Genomic DNA, 24449 nt, shown 5'->3' with positions numbered 1-24449 from the left:
CCCCCCCCCCCCCCCCCCCCCCCCCCCCCCCGCCCAAACCTGACTCTATTTGGACTCTATTGGTTTAACCCGAAAACACACACACACACAAACCTCCAGACACCTTGAGGCTCCGTGGTCGCCCTCCGGCTCTGTCTCACTCAGGACCCTGGACAGCGGTGCACCGACGCGGCTTCAGACGGCTCATAACCTCGGAGATGTGTGACCCGAACACCCCCACTCCTGAAAAAAAGAGCCACATATCCGGAAAATTCTCACGGTCACGATTTTTTTCTTTTTTTGAGGATAAACGCTGAAACCAAACACTAAAGTCTTCCTCTCTCCTCTTCCTCTCTTCTCCCTCTCTCTTCTCTCACACACGCCCACCCAGCCGGCCCTCTCTCAGTTCTCCACCATTGACAATATCAATGATGTCATCCACAGACTTGCAGAGAGATGCCCGGATTGTCTTTATGGTGCATTCACGTGCTCCTCGGATGCTCTCACTTCCCGAGATGAGAAGTCGTACTTCCGACGTCGGTGCGTTCACGGACTTGTAGGTCGTGAGGAAATAACATGGGCGCTACAAAAAAAAAAGGTGTTTTATTTTGTGTCTATCTCGTTGCCGCGCCAGTACTAAAATGTGGCCTTACCTGACGTATCAGGGTTAAAGCTAATAAATAACTTTTCTAAAATTAGGTGACTCTACGTAGACTGCAACTAACAGTGACAATATAATACCTCATTACAAATGACGTGAGCTAAAAAAATAAAAAATAATATTATATATATATATATATATATATATATATATATATATATATATATATATATATATATATATATATATATATATATATATATATGCTATGTGAAATAAAAAGTTTCTGGCCATCAACCAAACATGTTTCTACGTAGTAATTTACCAAAACTTTCGCCGATTTTCAGAGTAGTTGAGGGGACGTTCACGTGAAGTTTCCCAGACGGGAAGTTATTTTTCCGGTTATTCCGACAGTACTTGAATGCCACATTAGACAGGCATGAATGAAACCACCAGCAGCACTACTTGATATCAAAACATAATCACAGCATCAAAATGTTGTGTGTCGTATTATTTGTCCTCATAAAGGCTGCACAACATGGATTTTTACCTGTTTTTACTCAGTCAACTTTTAATGTTTATTATAGTAATGATAATATTAATAAAGGTCAAACTGCGCCCTCTAGTGGTTGATCCTGCTCCACCACAGAACAGCAGTCCAATCTGCAGGCAAAAAATTGGACATACATTTCACATTATAAAGCCAATAACCTCCATAATGTTGGTGGTTACTGTGAATTAGTGTTAGACACCACAGCAGCACATCTAATATTTAACACAAGTCAAAGGACAAGTTATAACTAATTTTATGATTTTCTTTAAGTTCCACTCAAAAAATATGGATAAAAAAAAAGAAAGAAAACCCTTTTTAGCTGCAATGTCTGCTCCAACTCATCCAAAACCTGTACCTCATCATAGTTACTTACCAAGTAAATGAGGTCAACGTAATGCAATGTAATGTATAAAAAAAACAAAAAAAAACAAAACAACAACAAACCACCACAGACTTCAATTCAACCTTTATTATCTTGTTCTTTTCCGCTTTAAATTAATTTCCTCTCCTTTGTGTAACATCTGAAATAAATGAAAACATCCTGAACAGGAGTGATAATAAAGACTGACTTAATTTAAATTGATACATAATAACAAAAAAAAAAAGAAACAAACAAGTAAAACATAAACAGGTAATGTCTTTAACGTGTCTGTAAAACACTGTTCCAGCTCAGCTTGGTATGGTAGGATTTGGCATCTTTAATAGAAATGCCTTCAGTTGGTTGCTTCGTCTTAAAAACAAAATATCATTTTCTTATTGCATTCGACAGAAGAAAGAAAAAAAAATACAAATGAACAAAATGCTGCTAAAAAACACAACTTAAGAGACATATGCAATAGTGCCAATGTTTTTGAACTTTTTAGCTATCACAATATCCGGTGATCAAGCACGCAAACGTGTACACACACACACACACACACACACACACACACACACACACACACACACACACACACACATACATCCAACACACACACGCACACATCTTTCTCTCAATGCAAGCTGTCAGATAAACATCTATTCACTTCCCTGACTGAAGCAGATAAGTGTTCAAAAGCACACACACACGCACCTCATGAATCTCTCATGGACAAGAAAGAAGAAGAAAGAAAAAAAAAACATTCAACATTGTAGCAATAACACAGACACTCCCGATATCATCATCATCATTATCTTCATCACTTCCTCCTCCATTCGGTCATACTGTCAACGCTCCTTTCATGCACACACAGGCAGGCAGGAGGGCACCTTGTACAGCGAGTAAATAAGTGATCATCATCATTATCATGACAATATAGAATAACCAACTTGATTTCTCGAGTAAGAAAAAAATACAATAGCGAGGTCAGTGTTTGAAGGAAAAAAAAACAAAACAACAACAAAAACAACAAGGACATCTCTGGATTTCCACAAAGTTTCACACATTTTGTCTTTTTCTTTTAAAACAGAAAAAAGAAAAAAAAAAGATAAACAACCGATGTACATCAGCAAGGAGATACAATTTTGCTTGTCAAATATAAGAGCAGTGTGTAACTGATGAGAAAGGTATGATGCTGCTGACATGGCGGGCGGGCGGCCGCTGGGTGTTAGCCAAGGCCACTGCTGTTGTGACATTTAGTCGTCCTGTAAGGTCTGTGTAGTTGTTATGTTGTAGCTCTCTTTCAAAAAAGAAAAATAATAATAATAATGGAGGGATTGTGGAGGATGTGTCAACAACAAACCCAGAGGCATATATAGTGCAAGTTTGGCTAATGTTGTTTTTTGTTGTTTGTTTTTTTTTTTTTTTTTTTAAACCCTGGGTCCCATGTTGATGGCATATTTCCACCAAGGTAGAGGTGTCGGTACCTACTGAAAACGCTCTTCTTTTTCCGTATCTCAAAAGGTTTTGCTGATCGTCCATTTGACTCAGTAGTGTGGCGCTGTCCCCCAAAAAAACCTTCCTACAAACTCCAGATCCTTTCCTCCCCGCTTCTCGAGCTTCTCGGAACTCAGAAGTACGCCAGCCAGGTCTAAAGAGGGCTCAGTCTGCAAGTCTGAATTTTTTTGAGATTTGACCATTAAATAGTAATACAAAAGAAAAGAAAAAAAACAAAAAACAAAAACAACAACTGTGGCACACTAAAAACAGCAATAGCTAAACTTGTTGACATGTACGACTCTGGCTGAGCCTGTCTACAGTGCATGCCTGAGTGATCGGGTCTCTGAATGCAGATGGTGGGATTTTTTGGAGTAAAAAGACAAAGAGCTATCCAGTTGAGTCCTAAAGAGTTTAATGGATTTCCCCTTTTTCCCCGGTTCAAGTTTTACTGTTGTCTTCATTTAAAGTTAAGCGGTTTTCATGTGTGAAAGTAATGTGTGCGTGTACTGCATGTAGCCTGTGTGTAGTATGAATGTTAGGTGACCAGTGTAGCTTGGATTCACGTCACCTCTACGTGTAAATAAACGCAGAGGGTGACATATGTTTTATAACATGGGTGTAAAATGTTCATGTGTGTATGTCAGTCGGGACCCCCTCCCCACCCTCAGATGGAGTCGGCCCCCCCGCCTAGCAGGTCCCCTGGCAGCAGCGAGGCGGGGCTGCCCATCTGGTGTCGATCCTCGAGTGCCGGGGAACCCCAGAGGCTACTGCTGGGGTACCCCGCCCCGCTCATCCCGCCCATCCCTCCCCACAGACCCTGCCTTCCGGCTTCCATGCCTCCGGCTCCGCCCCCGTTGCTGCTCCACTGGGCGAAGATGCCCAGCCCGGGCCCCTGGCTGGCAGACTGGTCTGATGAGCTGCCTGTGCTGTCCAGACTCTGCCATCCGGAGCTGGCGGGCCCGACCCCTCCGTTTCCTGCTCCTCCGGCCGTGGAAACTCCATCGACTGCTCCCCCTCCGCTGTTGCCTCCCACTCCGCCTCTGTCGCAGCTCCCTCCATTACCGTTAGTCCCCACTGCGGAAGTTGCGTTGGGTCCGGAGCCCGCAGAGCCGGAGGTGGTTCCTCCGCTGCCTGCTCCTCCAGCCTGGGAATGTGCAATGTAGCGAGCCACATCCTCCTCGCTCACAAACTCCGCCAAGATGGTGGTGTTACCCAGAACGCACCTGTCAAAAACAAAAACAGTTCATCACCAATGTATGTGTAATGATTACAACCTTTCTGTTAAAAATTGTAGTTAATGTTAAGTGTTTTTCTTTAAGTGACTAAAACACATTTAACCTATAAAAAGCTGTTATGTGATACCCATTTTTTTTTTTTTTTTGTGTTTTTATTCTATTAAACTATCAAGATACAATATTACTGTATAACACTGGTCTTAATGATTCCAGATCATTTTGTGATACATCAATTTAAACTGTGTGTATCACTTGAGCTGATTGGTAACAATGCTTCCCACCTGCAAGTTTGAAAGCTAGAGAGTGAGATAACTGAGTCTACGATTGGGCATGCCAACATTTGGTCATTTGGCACAAAACAACAACGCACAGCTGAAACTGATGAAAATGTCATTAGTTTTAGTCATAAATCAAAGTATTGGATGGATTAAAAAATCTGACCTGATTAATATTTAAGGGATCGCTAAAGCTTGAAATTTAAAGCTTTAATAAGAGCACTAAATCAAGTTGAGTGCTACAATGAATCATTCCACTAAGAGAGTGCTGTCTGAGGTGTAACGTTATTTCAAGCCAATCAGAAGATATTTAACATTGATGTCTAGTCCTGACAAATCATCTGTGACGATACAGACTACGCAGCGGATCCAGTCTTACATGTGGAGTGCGCTCTGGGCCTTGGCTGCTTCCTGTTTGGAGCCATAGCGAATCAGAGCGGTGCCCTGGGTCAGGCCGAGGTGAAAGGTCAGCAGGGGGCCGTGCTGCATGCAGATGGTCCTCAGGGTGGAGCCATCAATCTGCAGGAGAAGACCAGGAGTACAGTACAAAGTGAAATTCGAGGGATGAGCAATGTGTAGAGGTATGAAATTCAAAGCATGCTCATGTTTCCCCATTGGAGTTACGCTGGTCTGCTCTGGTTTCCATCCACAGCAGTTTCAGTAGTTGTTTTTGTATAATGTCTGTATGTGTGTGTGTGTGTTTGTACCTGTGGTGTGAGATTGCTGAGCACCAACCAGCAGCTTTCACGAGAGCTGCCGTCACTCCAGGTCGAGGCTGCAGGGAGAGAGCAAACAGAAAAAAAAAGTTAGACTTTTCCACATTTCCTGTAAACACAATCCCACTCTGTTTTTTCCCCCTCGGCTCCTCAAATATAACGAATGATGAATAACGTTCCCTGCAGCTTTCACAGAGACTTGGCCGCTCTTCCAGATCAAATATAAATAGACCACTACGTTCAAAAGAGCACTGTGTTGTATCTCAGCAATCACACGCAGCTGTTTTACCCCGCGTACATTTAAATCAGCTCAATATTTAAAGATGTGTCAGGGTATTACCGGTGGTGCTCGAGCCGCCGCCCCAGCCCCTGCCAGCCAACCGAGGGGCTCCTCCTGACCACGGAGAAGGCGACGGCTGCTTTTGACTGGCTAGTCCTGGAGGAGGGCGGGACAGCTGGGACTGGCTGTTGCCGCGACTGGCTTTCCAAGACTTGTGTCCAATGGGCTCCGGGGGCCAGCTGGTCTTGTAGTCTGTGTACTTTGCTGTAAAGGGACAGAGAAGCGGATAAGCGTAAATATGAAACCAATAAGTAGCGATATCAGCAGGGTTTCCGCCAGTGTGCTGTAAGCCCGGTGGACTGCCAATGAGTTATCCAAGTAGTGTATACCCTCAATAGCTCAATGTGTTGTGAGTGTGCGGTCGGGAGGGAGGGTGCGTGTGTGTATGTCTGCACACACAGACGTGGGGACGAGCCAGAGGACGACCGCCGCTTGGAACCAGAACCACAAACCCACCTGCCATCCGGAGAGAGACATGCTGCTGAAATCAAACACCGAGACCCGAGGAGACATGAGAGCAGCTGCTCGCTAGCAGCTACGTGTGTTTACAGCAGAGAGCGGGAGAGAGGACAGACATCTCACTCTGCTGCTGCAGACGGTCTCACAGCAGACACTTTCAGTTCATAATTGTAGGTCTGTAGTCCGACTGAGCATTGTTAACACACTAAGTATGTTACAAATTACAGTTATTTATGTGATGGACTAGGGTACTAAAACACAAAAATCAACTAAATGGGTTGTATTTCTTTTTACTAAGGCAGATGGGGCGGTGGGCAAGTAATGTAATTAGTGCCTGACACCATGCATCACCAGTAACACATTTACACACATTAACATGTTGTGCTCAGCACCCCCTCTCCCCCGGGTGTAGTAACTTTTCTGGCGGAAACCCTGCATCAGCAATAAGATGTGAAGTCATTACGTCAGTCTCGCATGGCAGGAATGATGCCAATATTCTCCAATATTTTAGACTTGACATATTCAGATAAAGCTGAAGCAATAGACATGCAGATACAATTCTCCAATTATTGAAGCTAGAGATGGTGACGCTGTCCACGTTTGGCTGCTAACTCAGATTAAAATTATTTTTATAATAACATGTGGGTTGCAGCTGACATCACTCAGTTCAAATTCAAAATACAGACTACAAACAAGAATGATGTGCGAGAGAAAAACTGAAAAGCAAGACTGAGCAACACAACAGCCCAGAAATTAGATTCTTGGTGTGTGTGTGTGTGTGTGTGGTTACCTGAGTGTGCGTTGTTGAGAGGACTGTCTGAGGCACTGTAGGGCCAGGCACCAGGTGAAGGCAGTAAGGTGTTGAGGGGAGGGGTGGAATCTATGAGAAAGGCATAGAGCAACAGCATTAGCCATTATGAAATTCACTTCACCACAGTTCACCACAATCATTATTTATTTATGGAGACTTGCTTGAACAAAAAGAAAGACCAAACAGCTAGATATTATTATACTAAAGCAGTGTCACAATTAGATGAGGCAGAGACACTGTCAGATGCTCACCAGTATTGTCTTGTAACAATTGGTGCTCAGTATCGTTGAGGTTGGGGGACACCGCGTTTCCCATCATGCTCCCTGGAGTCATGTAGGGGTCGGATTCGGGGTCAACGCGGTCGATTCCCTTCCAGGGAACACCAGGCTGGAATTCTGAGGAAGAAACACACACATGTTGTCTGTTGAAGCCAGAGAGCGGCTGGACTTAATCCAAAACACACTGAACACATTATGCTTTGAAGATCACATGTCCCTCAATGACTCAACTACAGAGAATCTTTTAAAAAAGCTTGGTGTTTACTCGATCTCAAGTCAGTGATGCAGCTATGATTCTATAATAGTCACTCACCAGGGGGCCAGCTGGGAGTGGGGGTAGGCTTGCTACCCATCTTGTTGCCAGGGGTGCGATGCCAGTTGTTACCCAGCCCGTCTCCAACCATCATGTCGTACTGAGAGTAGGGCGAGCCCCCGGGCATCTTCATGGGGGTGACGGGACCTTGGAGGTTGCCAGAGGGTGACGACATATACGTTACATCACCGAGCACCAGATGGGTTCACAAATCACTGTAATGTTCCACTTCACATATAATCCTATTAACATGATCTGTCTAAGCACCCTCACATTCCACGTCTTATCAAACACACAAGTCATACGAGTACAATTTTAAAATCCGTCTCACCATTTTTGTGGAATGCGTCCTCAGATGGGGAGGTGTCTGGGGAGGAGTGTCCCTCCATCATCCATTTGAAACGGGACTGCTGACCCCCGAGGTCCTTCATGCCCCCAGGCCCCCCTACCACAGAGCCGCCTAGGTCGAGACCTGGGAGATTCACACCAGAACTAAACCCTGTTTACAGGCAGAGACGGACAAAAAACAGAGGGAACGATGAAGAACGTTGATTGGAACATTTGATTGTTGCTAGAAAACCTTCAGCCTGGAAACAAAACCCTCCAAAATGAATCAACACAAGAAATAAAATAATCAGTCAGTGTTGGCTTAACTGGTGATATTTGGGAAATGTATTCAGACACTGCAGTGGTATGAGGGCTTAGTGCAGGAGATGCACCAAGGTGGGAAAAAACCCCACAATGCACTATACATTTTGAAGACCTCTAAACTAACTGTAAAAAGCAGCATGGCAGCTGTGTGTCACAAGTCTTTTTATTCTGAATGAAACCAGCATGGAATGATTGCTCACCAGAGTACGGCCCAATTGTTTTCTGGTGCAGGTCAGCCACGGATCTGGCCAGGCCTGGGTGGGGCAGGGGATCAGCCCCGGGCAGTTTGGCACCTCCTCCGCCACCTCCACTGTGGTGGGAGGGGGAGAGTCTGGAGCTGCCGCCTAAACCTCCGACCTGCTGCTGCTGCTGCCTCTGCTGCTGGAGCACTGCCATGATCCTGGCCAGCTTAAAAAGACATAACAAAAACAAGAGTCAGCCGCTAGTAAACGAGTGGGGGATATTTTATATATATGTTTTGTGTACGTGTCTGTGTGTACCTGTTGAGGATCAGCCTGCTGTCGCACATTCGGAGTGAACTTCCTCTGGTTTTGCAGCAGCTGCTGTTGCTGCTGCTGTTGTGGCTGCTGCTGCTGCTGCTGCTGGAGGAGAAGCTGACAAGCCTGAGAGAAAACAGACAGAAAAAGAAACAAAGAAGTGAGACAGAGACGTAAATACACTGCACACATCCTACATCCCATTCTGTACATGAAGATTAGTCAACAAATATTTAAAAAATCAACAAATCAAAGTTTTTTGATATATGTTTGTATATACAGGCGGCATAAACATGTCTGAATACTATGTTTAAAATTCATTTCTTTTCCCAAAATGAAGATTTCCAAACAGTTCTGGATGGTGAACCTCCTCAATTCACTTCCAGACCCTGCAGTATAGAGATATAATGTGCTGCTTCTTACCAGCTGAAACTGGATGTGAGGTGGGTAGATGCTGCTGAGCATGGCAATATGCTGGGGGGACAGCTGTGGAGGGAACACACCTCCCCCGACTCCTGCCACTCCTCCCACACCGCCAACACCCCCCACGCTCCCGCTGGGAGGGGGCATCTGCTTCAGCACGGAGCCTGGCACCTAGAGATAAAATGGCAATGGCAGGCAGGCACACCTGTTACCACAGAAACGCTATGGTGCTGTAACCCCTAGCAACCACATTAGCTTACTGCTTCTCCCCCGATTAACAATGATTCTCCTTCATGTTCTCATTAGCCGGTGTTAACAACTGACTCGACCCAAACGAGTGAGTGAAATTGAGTCGGTTCCTTGAAAAAAGACGTGCATTTCACTTTGTATTCTCTAGAAGCAAGAAACGGAAGCATGATCAATGTTGTCCTGAGGAGTGATTATGCACTCCAGGGACTTCACTGGCTAATAGACACCGTGGCCACAGCTGGTAGACCACTATGCGTAAGCTCAAAAACAGAATCAGACAGTTATATTTTATATTTAAAAGTTCACAGCACAAAAACACATCTGTGAACTGTCATTTTACTGCAAGCTTGCCTTAAAATCAATAGAAAAGTGTATGGTGGGTTTCTTATTAGCTTAAACATGCTAACACAGTCTCTAAACATACAGCAAATCCCATCCTGTACTATTGGTATCTTAGCAGCAAACATTAACAGTAAAGATGACTTGCACCACAACTGAACCTATTTCCCTCCGTCAGTCAACCCACACACTTCCTGTGTCAATGGTAAATGTGAAACCGACGGCTGGAAAGGATACTGATGATGAGCAGAATGAAAGCACAAGTTTTTAGTACCTGAGGCGACAGGAACTGATGAGGCACTTGCGCTCGTATCCCTGGGGACTGGTTTATGGGTGGGACGCTGGGCTGGTGTCTTGACTGAGCCATCCCTCCGCTACTGCCAAAGATACCGTGGCCGCTCTGTGATGGACAACGGGAAATTAAATGACGGGGTACTTGTGACAGCAGATGCAAAAAAATATACTGATAGAGAAAAACGCGACATCAAAGTGGAAGAGGAAAATTCAGGAGTATACTTGAACGATTAACATGTGAAAAAGGGGGAAAACTACAAGAAGCTAATGTAAAGATGGTGGGACGGAAACGAGAGGAGGGGTTATCTTACTTGTCTAAAGGGGATAGTGTGGTTGAAGAGGGAATGGGGCTTGTAGACAGTGGGTGGTGAGTACAGAGAGCGAGGACCCTCCTCCCCAAGGCACCCATCCTGATTGGTCAAAGGCAAGGTCTGTCACAGTGACAGCCAATGGAAGACAAATTTTAAGTGGTGGTGAAGGAAAAATGGGAGGGTAGAGGAAGGTGCAGACAAGGAGAAATGGGGCAGACCGGGAAGGAAAAAAGGTAGAATTCACAAGAGGAAACAAAGAAGAGTGATAAGAGGACAAAATGTTATCTAGACAAGAGAAAGACACAAAGACTGCTGAGGTTGGCGAGTAGAGGCGCTACCTTGTCGTAGTAGGAACCGGCATCCCCGGGCGCTGCCTCTTTGGAAACGGGTGAGCGGTATGACATCCCCCCTACTCCTCCTCCTCCTCCTCCTACTCCTACTCTTCCTCCTTTCCTTATGTCGCCATTGTAATCTGTCATTCCCATGCCTCTTTTCTCGGCGTCCATCTTCTTCTCCTGGAGAGAACCCGGAGCCAGGTCAATGTTTGGGCCACTGGGATCATCATTCTGTCCAGCAAAAAGGGCCGGCATCACCATTATGACCACCACCATCACCACCATCACCACCATCACCACCACCATGTGAGGAATTACAACTTGCTAAATGCCTGTGCACTTAAAATAATAGAATATATAATAAAGCTGAAGAACAGGCATTGTGCAGGTAGATATATTTCCTCCTTTCTCAACCACAATAAAACTTTAGTAACAAGTCTTACCAGCAGCCCCATGTTAGAGAACTGTCTATTGATGGGGCTCATCCATGAGTCTCCTCCGCCAGGCTTCATTGGACCCTAAGATTTCACAGAGCAGAGGCAAAACTTTCTGATTAATGTGGCAACTTTGCAATTTGTATCATGAGTGTTGAGTGAAAAGAAACCAGTATCCCACCTTGCTGCTGGGCTTCTTTCCAGGGTGGGTCTGACCCCAGCCCCCGTTGCTACCCTGTCCCCAAGACGAGCCGCTTCCCTGGGAGCCGGTGCTGTTCCACATGCCGCCGCCGCTACCACCACCGCCGCCGCCGCCTCCCTCCTCCTCCTCCTCCCAGCTCGAGTGACGCGAGGCTGCCACAGAGCTCTCTTTGTCCCCCCAGCCATCTTGCATAGACTTTGAACCTGAGGGGGGGGGGGGTTGCAGTTAAAGCCGTTATCACGATGTGAGAAAAAAGATAATTAGAAGATCTGAAATTGATACCCATGTTTAAGGTTTTATTTAAAAAAAAAAATCTGACCAGGTTTGATGGGGTTGGGAGTAGGGTTTCCCCATCCTGTCGTCTTCCCTCCTGCGTCCTCGGGGTCTCCCCAGTCAGTGGGGGTATCGTTAGGTTTACCCCAAGCTGCTGTGCCGTTGTCTACTGTTGGACTGGTTGGAGAAGCACCGCCCCAACCTGACGAACCTGCGGACACACAAGGATGACGCAGGTTGAAGTTGAGACACATGACACAGACACTTTGAGTAAGGACATGATTATTTACCTCAATGCAAGTCCAATGTCTGGACTCCTAAAGTAAAAGCAGACTGAGACGGACTACTCTGCATGTTTACAGGGGTGAATACTGGTGCAACGTACGAATAGTGGTGTAATGTACTTTTTTGATGAGTTTTTGTCTTCCAAAAAACAAAGCATCTTCTCTGCATTCACCATATGGAAACAGAATATATACGTTCAGAGGAAATGTTTTCACTTCAGCCGCGCTCAGTTGGAGCACCTGAGAAGTTACAGTACTGCTGCTGACTACTGTTACTGTGGTTTGCGAGATCAAACTGCAGAGACAGCGAGCAAGTTTCTCGCTGGAGACCTGCTACATAGCTCATGACTCAGCTGTCGCTTACTCTGAACATTGACGCCGACCTTTAAAATCAGCTGGATCAACATTTCCAAGAAAGGCAGCAGTCGTAGCAGAGCATTTTGACCACTTCATTTCACTGTAATTTTCATGCAGACAGCCATTAAGGAACATTTATCAAGATGTCTTACTATCTTGAGATGATTCAGAAAGAGAGAAAAAAAAAAACTCCACACCACGACGACATAAAAAGGAGAACTGTTTTTACAAATTCATCTTTACAGAAAAGGCTGCGTGCATGAATGCACGTAGTTTGTTCAAAACATTTTAACAGTCTTAAAACAATAGTCAGGTGTCCATATTAAGGACATTGAAACAGGTTTTGCTCTCTGTAATCACTCCTCCTGTTCATCCTGGCCATTATAAGATCCCTTCCAAATGGGTTGTCAATGTAAGTGATGAGGGACAAAATCTACAGTCTCACTCCATGCAAAAATATATTCCAAGTTTATCTGAAACCAATTTGAGGATTCAGTGATCTGAGTTGGTCACATCAAGTAGGTATCTCCCAAAGTTAGTCTTTTTAGTACAAAATTCCCTCTGTGTATCTCTTGTCTGACTTAGTTGCATTGGAAGGATTGTACCAAAAAGACCAGCAACTTTAAGAGATATCCACTTAAGATATCCACAGTCGACGTCTAATGCTTAATTAACTTAATCTTTGTGATATTTGCCTGATGGTCATCGTCTCTTAACTTTGAACAAACTTGTAATCAATTTAACAGTTTATGAAAAAAACAACAAAGGAAAAAACCCCAGAGTGGTCAACTAAATATTGTTTGGTTTGTATTAACGTTGTGCCTACATTACCGTCAAAAGTTTAAACAGTACAATGATGGTTGCTAGAGAGTCTCCTTTAGGGGAACTGTCCACATATCTACATGACCTGCCAGTTGGGACCAGACAGGTTTACTGGTCAGGCAGAGAAAGACAGCATCAATATTAGACCCCCCTAAATTCATTAATCAATCAAGTTTAAAAAAAAAAAAAAAATTATGACAACTTTAAAATCAAAACCACAGTTTCTAGTGTCTCACCCATTGCTGCAGCTTTCCCAGGTCCATGGCCAGTGTGGAAGTCTCTGTTACCTCCGAGCCCAGCAGGCTGCCTGCTAGGCTGCTGCTGTACTGGAGGTCCCTGCTGTTGCGGTTGCGGTTGCTGCTGCTGTTGCTGTAGCTGTTGCTGTTGCTGTTGCTGTTGCTGCTGTTGCTGTTGCTGTTGCTGTTGCTGCTGCTGCTGCTGTTGCTGCTGTGGAGCCGGAGCCTGGCCGTGAGGCTGCTGGCCAGCAGGGGCGCTGTTCTTATCCCACAGGTTGACCGGCTTGTAGTTGTAACGGGTTGGGTCTCCCCATGCTGATGTTCCATCATCTATCTCATTCTTCCTGCTAATAGACTGCGGTGAGGGTTCCTCCCAACCGCTTGGTTCAGATCCACTTCCTCCTCCAGGGCCACCAGGGATGGGCCCCGAGGTCCAGCCTGAGCTTTGGTTCTGGTTCTGGTTCTGGTTCTGGGCTTGGGAGATGGGTTTTCTCGCCCCGCCCCCTTGCATAGCCCCTTGGTCCAATGCTTGCTGCAGCTGTGGATGCTGATTGCGGGACTGTGATTGTTGCTGTTGCAGTTGTGCCTGCGGGCCTGTGATGGAGCCCGACTGGCTGTTTGGCATCTGGTGCATTTTGTTTCCTCCGCTCCAACTTTGATGGGGTTTGGACCCCATCCCCCCTCCTCCGCTCCCTCCTCCCCCTGTGCCCCCTGCTCCCCAGGTTCTCCGGGGAGCGCCTTCGTCCCAGTTTCCCCAGCCACCCGCACCTGAATCCCCACCTGAGTTTCCTCCTCCGTTCTTCCTCTCATCGTCCCAACCCCCGCCTCCGTTATTTGATTTGGACTGTTGATCCCCCCAGTCCCTACCTGCCCCAACCTTCTGTCCTGATCCCCACCCACTGCCTCCTCCATCTCCTCCCATCTCCTTCCACCCCCCTTTCCCTTTCTCCTCCTGACACCCTCCCCAGCCTCCACTCACTTGATCACCCTGTTGGCCAACGTCGCCCCACCCTCCTCCATTTCCTCCTCTACTGTTCCTCCATTCCTCGTTCCCCCAACCTTTGGCCTCCTTGCCATCTCCAGACCCCATCCCTCCTCCACCCCAGCCTGTAGCCTTCCCCTGCTGGCTATGTCCTGGTATTACCCCTGACCCCATACCAGGTCCTGTTGTGGTCACTGGCCCAGATTGTGAGACGCCAAGATTCCTCATGTTGGAGCCTGAAGGTGGTGGGGCCCTCCCAGATAGAGAAGCCCCACTACTGCTACTGTTGCTGCTGCTCTCCCAGCCCTCTCCAGAGGACCCAGCAGATGGAACCATGGAAGGATTGACCCCTGGACCCATAGAATCATTAATTAGGGTCCTGGGTCCACCGGAATACTGAGAAGAAACACCGAGAGTAGATGGGTGTTTCGATGTAGCTGATGTCGATCCACCTTTACTCTGTCCTCCATGATCTTCCATGTCCCAGGCCGTGTTTTGTCGAATCTGTGTTTGGCCCCAGCCTGTGTTGGACAGAACCCGAGGGTCCAGATCAGACCGGCTGAGCAGGCTCTGTAAGGCACCTTCAGCACTGGGTGCCGGGCGGCGAGGACGACTGTTACTGTTGTTCGGCTCACTTCCACTTCTGGAATTTCCACCGCTGGATGAGGATCCTCCCCGGGCTCCCTGTCCTCCTACTCCTCCGCCCCATTCCCCTGTTTCACCCTCTCCCTTCTGATTGTCCCAAGCTCTGGTCAAAGCGGTGGCTGTTGAGGAGGAGCAGGAGGTGACGGGGGGGTTGCCGGCTGTGCTGACCCCGCTACTGCTGCTGTTACTGCTGCAGGTGCCCCCCATGCCCTCTCCTCCTGGATTAGCTCCGCCAATACCGGTGGAGCTCCCGCCCCAGTCACCGCCCGACACCGCTCTCTCCCCTCCTACTCCTGATGAGCCCCACCCTCCCTGAGATACCCCGGAGGTTTGACTACCGTTTCCCCCAGTTCCAGCGCTACCCCAAGCATTAACCCCGCTAGTGGAACTTGGATACCCCCAACTCGAGGTCCCAGTATCCCCTTCAGCAGCTCCGAATCCCCCTGTGCCACTTCCTCCGCCCTCCCATCCGTCAGTCCTAGAGGCACCCGTTTTGGAGTTAGCTGCAGGGTAAGAAGGCTGGCCTCTCCATGAGGAGGTAAGGCTGTGATCTCCCACACTCATCCCGCCTCCTCCCACACCACGGTCCATTCCTCCCCCAATCCCTTCCCCCCCTGCGATTTTTGGTCCCGCTGATTCGCTGTCCCACTTCCCCCCTCCCATCTCTCTGTCTCTGGATTGCATTTGGTGAAGTTGGTGCTGATGGGTGCTTGATTGATTCACAGATAAAGGTGGGTGACCCCCCAACACCCCAACTGTCCCGGCTCCCAGCCCCAGGGAAGCAGAGTTGTTGGCAGACAAAGACCCTCCAGGGCCCTGGTGATGGAAGGAAGACTGACCTCCTTCCCCTGCAGCAGCAGGCCCATCCTGCTGCACCAGGGCAGGCCAGGCCGAAGGGTTGGCATTTGGATTGAAGTTGGCACCTGGAATCCCACTGCTGCCATCAACGGGGCCACTGGCATCATGGCTCCCTGGCACAGCGGAGGCTTTGGAAAGTGAGGAGGGCTGTTGTAGCAGAGGCCCAGCTGCAGCTACTGTATTCCCTCCTCCAAGATGACCCTGGGAGGCAGCCGTCCCCCATGCCACACCGTTGGACGACTGCATACATTCATTGGGCAAAGAGAACAAGGAAGTGGGTGAAGATTGGTTGCCAGAGGCACTGATGCTGTTCACAGGCATTCCGTTGTTGCTGCTGCCCCCTCCAGCCACGGCGAAAGAACTTCCTCCCCCATCATTGCCAGCGATGCTAGGCCACTCCTCCAGGTCGTTGCCATCGACAATCACCTTCTCCCTGCCCTGAGAGGAGGTTTGGCTGCCTGAGCTCGCCCCCCACATGGAATTTGCATAATTAGAAGTAGTAGTAGAAGCAGCAACTGATGATGAGGTGAGGGCCAATGAGGAGGCAGCTGCACTGGAATCTGGAAAGGTAAATCCAACAATAGAGAAAATTTAGGGGTCAAAACAATAAATGTCAATCTTCACATAAAACAGATGTATTCTAAAAAAGGTGACCTACAACACTGCTAACCCTTACCTGAGACAGCAGCCATGTTTGCATTGGGGCCGTCCCCTCCTCCTCCTCCTCCCAGCAGCATGGAGGACAGTGGCGGTTGACCCCTCTTCAGTAGCACTTTATGGTCCTGCTGGCAGCGGAATCGCGGCGGCACTTCTCTCGGCATGTAGCGGGGTTGCTGCTGAGGCGCCTGGGCTCCGCCTCCGCTACTTGCACTCCCGTTTCCAGTAGCACTGGGGCCGCCAGCGATGGAGGAAGAACTGGTGGTGGAGGTGGGCTGTCCGTTGGCCACCGCCAGGCGCTTGGCATTGTTGCCACCCTGTGACTGGGTGGCAGCACTGCCAGGGCCCGAGGTGGCTGGGGATGGGGAAGCAGAGGGGGTGGGTCCAGGGCTGGGGGAGGCAGAGCTGCTCTGAGTGGCAGGAGGCTGGGCAGATGCCGGCTTGGTCAAGTCTAGCACTGCGAGAGGATCCAAGGAAGAGAAAGAAAGGATGCCGATGAAGTTTTGTGAATACAGCATCCACTTAAAATCTATACTCAAACTCAAACATACATTACTGTGCTGCTTACCTTTGTTCTTTTGTTCAGTAACCTAAAATAAACAGAAAAAAAACACAATAAGTCATTCTTCTAATAATCATTAATACGTTTCATTCAAATGTCAAACCTCAGTAAAATATGTGAAAAAGAAAGTATAAATGAGGACACCGTATGAGGTTAACAGGAGTGAAACTCTGTGATTGTGGTTAGATCAAGAAAACAATGTCCTAGGTCTAGGTGTGCCAGAACAGTAAATATCTCATCCCCTAAGTTCAAGATCCTGTAGTTGTTGAGACTTGTTGTGTCTCCAACAGTATTCTGCTTACACTAATAGACATAATCCAATATGACCATTTGATTTTCTTCCCATTAGTTCCACCTCATATTTTCAAAGCAATTTCAAAATGTCCCCCAGGTCATTGAAGTCTTTCCAAACTGTGCTCAATGCACACTTTTGTTTCTATGAAAAATTATGTTGGTGAATGAAATGTAACCAACAGGTCCAGAACAGCAGAGCACACCAACTAAAACACAATCAAATGCAACAAGTACTATATTTTGACAACTAATCATTTATTCTTTCCCACTTCCAAATAATTACTTTTAAAAGTGTTGCTGGTAGATGTGTCTCCAATTGGAGCTTAATTACCTGGGCTCTTCATTTGGAATCTTTTAATATCAAATTAAGTTTCAAAATATTAATAATTCTCATTTAGATACCTTAATTCAACAATGAACATGATATTTCATGGTTGATGGACTCATGTCACATGTACATGTTCACTGCTTGTTAGCTTTGATGCAAGTTGGTTGGCCAATCTCCATGTATTTTAGTAATCAAATGTTATCCCACAGTCTACGTTAACACCAGATTCTATATAACTTTGAGTATACCAATGGTCCAAGACTATTACTGAGGAAACCTGAACTGACAAGATGAACATGCTCACCTTCTGAGAGGCTTCCCTTTTCCTTTTATCGTCTTTTTTCCTTTTCTTGTCTTCCATGAACTACTGCTCCTGTCCTGATGCTCCGTTCTTCTAAAAAGGACGAGAATGATATTCCAAAATGTAGTCATTCATTCACCATTTCAGAGTTGCTGCTCAAAAAACATATGCAAATGGTGACCTCGGGAAAGGAAAGGGGGAAAAAATCAGGAGAAAAAGACACCATCACAATAACCAAATGGCCACGTGAGCCCTGATCCGTGTGTGTAAGCGACAATTTGACTGCATGCTTGATGGGATGAATCAGCCATCAGGTGCTAGAGCTAAGAATACTGCTGGACATGTGGGCAACAAACAGTAATTATCCCTACCATAAGCATGCACAATACTGTAAGCTGATCACACTTGTAAGTTCAACCAATTGAGACAGTTTACAAGGAGCTCAATTTAGTAAGCCAACTCATCTTATCAACAGACGGACTCAATCTATATATGGCTACAGAAAATCATAAGAGACCAAGTGAAGACTCATGCTAGTGCTTTGATTGTTTCTAAGATGGAGTGTGGGCAAATCTTCAGGATTAGGCCCAGCTGACACACGGCATGCGATCCAAGAAGCACCCAAACAAAGATAACACTATATTTGAATACAGCAGTAAACTAATCGCAGACAAAATCTAACAGCATATTACCAGGTTGAGTTAAAAATGCCGGTTTAATAGCTCTGGTTCTTTAATGCATATACTTTCTGAACACCCACTTAACCCTGACGGTGTCTGTTCAGTGGGTTTCGTTTTTTGCTTAATGCCATAACACTTCCAGCAGGTAGGACAGCCAGATTCACGGAAAACTAACCTGACATCCTTCCTGAAGCATTTCTGATCTCAGGCCTGGCGCATCCGAAAACCACACCTGATTACTACTGTTATTGCAGATCTGCATTAAAGCTTTGTCAAGCTGCCCTTCAAATCACTGCTGTGAGCTACACCAGCTGATGTTACCTTACCTGTTGTCCTGTCAACGTTATCACAGGGCTCAGCAGCCTTTAGCTGGCTAACAGCATTAGGAGATCGGAGCCACTGGTTGCTAAAATGGCAAAGTGTCCGCGAAATTAAAAGACACAAAGATGATTAAAGTCTCTACAGCCGAGCCGTGTATAAAGAGAAAGAGCTAAAGCACATCTATTCCCCGTCCTTACAAGTTTATACAAGATACAAGTTTAACTGGCAAGCGGCTGGAAACATATTTCGTCGATGGCTAACATGAAGGAAGGAGTGGTTTCTGCCCATACTTAATACTATAAAATACGCACAAACACACACACAATCACACACAACAGCGCGCATATAATAAACTATTTAACGACATTAAACAGCTGCGAACTAAAGTACATTTAGTACCTGATGTACACACGGTCCGTAACAGCAAATGCACCGAGCCTTGAGTCACATACCCGCCTCTGCACAACGACAAATGCTGCTGATGCTAGCGACGTTAGCGGGGTAAGCTAAGTTATATACAGCAGCTACAAGTAGCTAACGGCGTTAGCCCGGCTAGCAGGCGCAGTGGCATTACATGAACAGAGAGCTTTGCTGGCCGTAGTGAATTTGCATCCATGCATACATACATGACAAAAATGTAAAACACTTAATTAAAAATAAAAACATCTACTCACCTCGAGAATCACATATGAAGAGAAGCTAGCGCGCTAGCTAGCTTAGCTAAAGTGCTTCAGTGCGATTTTTCTTTCTTTTTTTTCTTTTTTCTTTTAGCTTTTTTGAGGCATTCGTCGAGACAACAGCGACGCCTGAGCAGGGAGTCAAGTAAGTGGCATGTGATGAAGAACACACGTAAGCTTCTGGTTTGTCAAATAAGTACTAACGTTGTGATAGTGTGAACCCTAATGTGCAGAAAATGTTAGATTTCAAAGCGCTGTGGAGTCGGTCGGTTGACGGGCGGCCATTTTGGTGCTCAGCATGAAGCGTCTCTCCAATAGTCAGCCTGTAGCAGCAGCTGCGTGAAGCCCTCTGACTGCCTCCTGCAGAGAGGGATGCATAGAAAAAATACGCTTTTTGACCTTCGTAAACTTTCTGACAGCCAACCTTTAAACGCCACTGTGTGTGCTATATAGATTAACAGCGTATATAGTGAAGAAATCGCTTAATTCATGACCCCCAAAAAAGAGTCAACATAATAACTTTTTTCTCTTGCAGGCATGGGTCCGAAGAAGAGAGATGCAAGGAAAAGGAAAACTGAGGATGCTTTGGGGGAAGAGGGGGAATGTGAGGAGAGAAGAGACAGCAGGAAGAAGAAGCAGCGTGAAAATAAGAAATACATTGGGGCTCATGTTGGCATTCAAGGTAATGTCATCTTTATGTTTAGATACTTCTGTGCTTATTTTAACATACATGATCACAGCTTTTGTGTTGACTTTTCTTTAATATGTCCCCAGGTGGGATATGGAAGGCGGTGCACTCCTGCACTGAGATGGGTGGAAGCTCCTTCGCCCTGTTTCTGGGCTCCCAGCGGTCTTGGAAGAGGCCCGCTCTGGACCACACGGCTGCAGCCAAGTTTCGAGACCAATGTTCCCTACACGAGTTTGACCCAGCTCACATCCTGCCTCATGGGTCCTACCTGATGAACTGCGGATCTCCTAAAGAGGGTTTGTCAGACACTCACTCGGATGACACGTTCACCTCTCTTCCTCATTCAACCTCAGTTACCTCCTCCCTGTCTTTCATTGGTTATTTCATCTTTCCAACATCCTGACAATCCTCCTCTGGTTTGTGTACCGTGCTGCATCCAGACGTGTTTGAGAAGAGCCAGGCCCTGCTGGTGGATGAGCTCAGCCGTTGCAGCCTCCTGGGCCTCAACCTCTACAACTTCCACCCTGGCTCCTCCCTGGGCTCCATCACCACTGAACAGTGCATTGACAAGATAGCAGGAGCCATTAACCACGCTCACCAGCAAACACCTGCTGTAGTCACAGGTATGGGAGGTGGACCAAATAACAGAAACACCCAGTACATTACACTACAGTACAGTCCAGCAGCCCTGCAGTAAATCCCATTTTGATAAACATCTGGAATTTGTTGAGACTCTCAGGGGGATTTACCCAACTCAAAACCGACTTTCATTGCATAATTATGTTAAAGAAATCTGTCTTTAATATTTTTTGCTCTGTGTTGATGAGGGCCATATTTTTGAAACGGTTCCCTTTGCTGCATTTGTGACAGGCACTCCTACTATTCAGGGTCGAACTAGTACAAATCATAATTCTTAAGTTGGTGAAGATGTCGATTGAGTTGAATACCAATTAATTTAACACGTTTTACAATCACTATTTTTGAAAAAACGAATCTCCAAGCAAACATCAAGAAACTTAAGAGGTAAAATGAGATTAGATAGGTGCAAATACTGCAAGATTATGTAATCTATTAAGAGAAAAACGTATAAAACCAAACCACATTCACACAATAACACACAGGAAGATTGCTATAGCAGTAGATAACATCACTAACACAGACATTTAATAGGATATTTGCCCTCTAACACTACAACCTGTAGCTTCAACATTTACCATGATTTAAATACTCACCTCCTGATGCTCTTGTCAAACAGGGAACATTATGAGCGTCACTGTAATAGGAAGTTACTGCAGGTCAATGGATTAAGGATCTGAATCTCAGCGTAGTTAGAGAACTTGGCAGTCACAGCCAAACCCAGTTAATGAGTCAATCCCTTTGTATGTAATTAATGAAATTAAGCTTTAATATGTTTCAAGCCTTTTCACGAGGATTAATGTTTCACTTCCACAAGTCAATAATCTTAAAAATGAAACGTCAAGAGCTTTTGCTGTCGCATCACCATCTCATACAAAGCAATCTGACCTTAGACTGACTTTTTGTTAATACGTGACTTTCAATGTGCAGAACTGGCTGCTGGCTTCCCACTGTTGTGATCCAGGGCACAGACCACAGTCCTTTTGACCCACATACCCCAAATGCCGCTGGTGTGACAAGAATACACTGCAGTCGAACGCCAGCAAAAACACTGAAGCAATAGCAAAAACTGCCCCCAGCTTCAGGAAAGAACAACAGCTGCCAAACCAATTTATTTGTATAAGTCATTTTTGGCAGGTTGGATAAAAATACGATGTAGTGATTTAGTTGAATGTCATAGTGATAGTGCCTTCTTGTCTTCTCTGCTTCATGTGGCCAGTGTTGGAGAACATGAGCGGTCAGGGCAGTACGGTCGGGGGTAAGTTCTCCGAGCTGAAGAGCATCATAGACAGAGTGGGAGATAAGACCAGAGTTGGAGTGTGTCTTGATACCTGCCACGCCTTCGCAGCAGGTGAGCGACACCTGCCGTTGTTCTTTTTTGTCCTACAAAACCATCAGATCATTTAAAAAAGTCAATTTCTGCTTCAGAAATGTTTTTTTCTTTCTCTTGTTTTTAGGATACGACCTGGCTGCAGAGGGAGGGGTGAAGGCCATGCTCGATGAATTTGATCTGCAAGTGGGGCTCGACTATCTGAAAGCAATCCATCTCAATGACTCCAAAGGTGCAGCTAGGAACCAAAATAATTCAGACACAGATTAGCCAAATGGTTTATTCTACTTTAAGAACTGTTACCACTTAAATGTCTTTCGTAGAGTTGTTTTTTTTTTAAATTCTTGTCTTTGTTGTCTCTGTCTTTGACTGTGATTTTCAGGTAAACTGGGCTGCCACCTCGATCGCCATGAAGACATCGGTAAAGGCCACATCGGAATCTCTGCTTTCCAAGACATTGTCAACGAGCCCAGATTGGACAACATCCCTCTCATCTTGGAGACACCAGGACGGTGAGATAAGTACAGAGACGAGGGGTCCATCTGTAAACAACGGACAGATATGGTCATCACATGGGGAAACTAAAACCACTTATCTTTCTAAATCTCAAAATGGGAGTATGTAGAAGAGTGCAGTCTTCCTGTCTGGGCATTTAAAGGAATACTTTGACATTTTAGGAAATACACCTATTATATTTAGAGTTAGAAGAGAAGATTGATGCCACTTTCATGTCTGTACAGTAAATATTTAGCTTGAGCCAGCAGCTGGTTAGCTTAGCTCAGCACAAAGACTGGAAATTACTTGCCGGATTATTTCTAGGCTGGGAACAGTTGCCAGGCAACCAGCGGAGACTCCAAGAAGTTACAGTCCAGTCCTAAACAAGAAATAGGCTAGTATGTAACCCAATAAAATGGAAAATATACTTTTTTTTTTTTTTTTTTTTTTTTACACTTTTTTTAAAAACACAAAAAAGATGTATTAATTAGTGAGCTTTAGAGGTGCTGGTAGCCAGATTTTGTTTTCTTTGAGCGGAGCCAGGCTAACTGTTGTCAGTCTTAATGCTAAGCTAACAGCTGCTCGTGGTAGCTTCATAGTTACCACACAGACACAAAAGTGGAGTCAATCTTCTCATCTAACGTGCAGTAAGAAAGGAAATAAGCATATTTTGAATTATTAGTGTCAAGTATTCCTAAAGTTAAAAAAACAGTAGAGTTAAAAAATAATAATAATAACAGATGCTAGTATGAGCCATTGAAACTTGAGATTTGGTGCAGTTTTAACATGACTGTTCATTTCCTTCCCCCACAGGCCAGGATTCGAGTATGCTGAGCAGATCGAACTTCTCTATTCCCTCTGTGAGAAAAATTAGAGAACATACTTGCGGATGAATGACCACTGCTGAAACAAAGCCACAGTTCAAATATCTGTTATATCTGTCAAGGACCAAAAATGACATGTGGTGCGGCTTATTTTCAAACACACTTTATTCAGTTGTTACTCACCCTGTGAGCAGTTTAATACGAAATGTTTATTTTTATAAAGGTAAAGGAGTTGAATAAATGTTGTAGTTTACTTGTGAGGAGTCGTCCTGTTCACTATGAGCCATTAGGGGGCAGCAAGATCACACAAATAAAACACAAACTCATTTCAGACTTTTCAGTGCTTTGGAGGGTGCAGGCAGAGATGAATGTATGTATGAAAATTGTAACTTGCATTCACTTTTAAATTTGACATGGTTTCATGGTACAGATTGAGCTATATAAGATTTGTTATTGGTAACTTTTTATTTCCTTACCACGCTCTGCCTTCCCTTCAAATTGGATGTGCACCTTTTAATGCAAGTTTATAGTATCAAAGTAATGTGCTTTTTATGAAGATATGGTCTTTAACCATAAAAGCAGAAATTAGAGTTTGAATCAGGTATTTTTGCAGAGGAAATTTAACCAGAATTGATAGGAACAAGCCTCTTTTTGACATAGTGGGAAATCAGATGTGTCTACACCAGCAGTAGAAAATTAATTCATTAATGAAACATCACTCATGTCAGATGAAATAACACATTTTATCACCTGTAATGTTAGCTTGTTAAAAAAGGGTAACAAAACACAAAATTGTCTCTCAATAAGTATCAGCTAGGAGACAGTGTCATCATTATTTTACCAGTGTGACATACTGTAATTGAAAACTGTCAGATGCGTATCCAGATGCACAAAGACCCCCCCCAACACACGCATCAGACCCATCCATAGTGAAGCCTCACATTCCTTCTCTGAAACGGTACAGCTGTCGAATACCAACATTTTGGTGCAGCTGTTGACCCCTGGGAGGGCAGCAATTGATTGTTGCACCTCCTCTTAACACCCCA

At 45.5% G+C, this 24449-nt stretch overlaps 2 protein-coding genes across 4 annotated transcripts; one reads left to right on the top strand and one right to left on the bottom strand.

Moving 5' to 3' along the window:
* Positions 1 to 1587: 1587 nt before the first annotated feature.
* tnrc6ba (trinucleotide repeat containing adaptor 6Ba) lies at positions 1588 to 19559 on the bottom strand. 3 transcript variants are annotated; one of them, XM_062442220.1, is made up of 22 exons: positions 19428 to 19559; positions 17756 to 17845; positions 16836 to 16857; positions 16287 to 16724; positions 13126 to 16170; positions 11473 to 11637; positions 11133 to 11356; positions 10961 to 11035; positions 10521 to 10748; positions 10183 to 10302; positions 9852 to 9977; positions 8990 to 9160; positions 8570 to 8692; positions 8270 to 8477; positions 7750 to 7917; positions 7419 to 7565; positions 7079 to 7222; positions 6807 to 6896; positions 5558 to 5761; positions 5209 to 5276; positions 4881 to 5020; positions 1588 to 4214 (listed from the first exon to the last, which is right to left on the bottom strand). In XM_062442220.1, the coding sequence occupies exons 2-22, from the start codon at positions 17810 to 17812 to the stop codon at positions 3656 to 3658; spliced, it is 6522 nt and encodes a 2173-aa protein (XP_062298204.1). In that variant the 5' UTR covers positions 17813 to 17845; positions 19428 to 19559; the 3' UTR covers positions 1588 to 3655. The 3 variants fall into 3 exon arrangements, with proteins under 3 accessions (XP_062298204.1, XP_062298205.1, XP_062298206.1); XM_062442221.1 differs by lacking the exon at positions 19428 to 19559 and adding an exon at positions 19153 to 19219; XM_062442222.1 differs by lacking the exon at positions 10183 to 10302.
* si:ch211-141o9.10 (probable endonuclease 4) lies at positions 19447 to 23656 on the top strand. The gene is made up of 8 exons (XM_062442223.1): positions 19447 to 19575; positions 19966 to 20112; positions 20205 to 20414; positions 20559 to 20741; positions 21974 to 22105; positions 22212 to 22316; positions 22467 to 22596; positions 23393 to 23656. The coding sequence occupies exons 2-8, from the start codon at positions 19968 to 19970 to the stop codon at positions 23451 to 23453; spliced, it is 966 nt and encodes a 321-aa protein (XP_062298207.1). The 5' UTR covers positions 19447 to 19575; positions 19966 to 19967; the 3' UTR covers positions 23454 to 23656.
* Positions 23657 to 24449: the final 793 nt, after the last annotated feature.

The sequence above is a fragment of the Scomber scombrus genome, chromosome 21 (assembly GCF_963691925.1).
Source record: "Scomber scombrus chromosome 21, fScoSco1.1, whole genome shotgun sequence".
Classification (NCBI taxonomy): Eukaryota; Metazoa; Chordata; class Actinopteri; order Scombriformes; family Scombridae; genus Scomber; species Scomber scombrus.
This window is presented reverse-complemented; position numbering and strand designations above follow the sequence as displayed.

Bases quoted from the DNA above. Each gene is read 5' to 3' on its own strand.
- si:ch211-141o9.10 (XM_062442223.1), top strand. From the start codon at position 19,968: ATGGGTCCGAAGAAGAGAGATGCAAGGAAAAGGAAAACTGAGGATGCT. The intron at 20,113-20,204 runs GTAATGTCATCT...ATATGTCCCCAG, and splicing joins GGCTCATGTTGGCATTCAAG to GTGGGATATGGAAGGCGGTG. The intron at 20,415-20,558 runs GTTTGTCAGACA...TGCTGCATCCAG, and splicing joins CTGCGGATCTCCTAAAGAGG to ACGTGTTTGAGAAGAGCCAG.
- tnrc6ba (XM_062442220.1), bottom strand. From the start codon at position 17,812: ATGGAAGACAAGAAAAGGAAAAAAGACGATAAAAGGAAAAGGGAAGCC. The intron at 11,357-11,472 runs GTCAGATTTTTT...CCCCCCCCTCAG, and splicing joins TCCCAACCCCATCAAACCTG to GTTCAAAGTCTATGCAAGAT. The intron at 6,897-7,078 runs GTGAGCATCTGA...CCTTTCTCATAG, and splicing joins ATTGTTACAAGACAATACTG to ATTCCACCCCTCCCCTCAAC.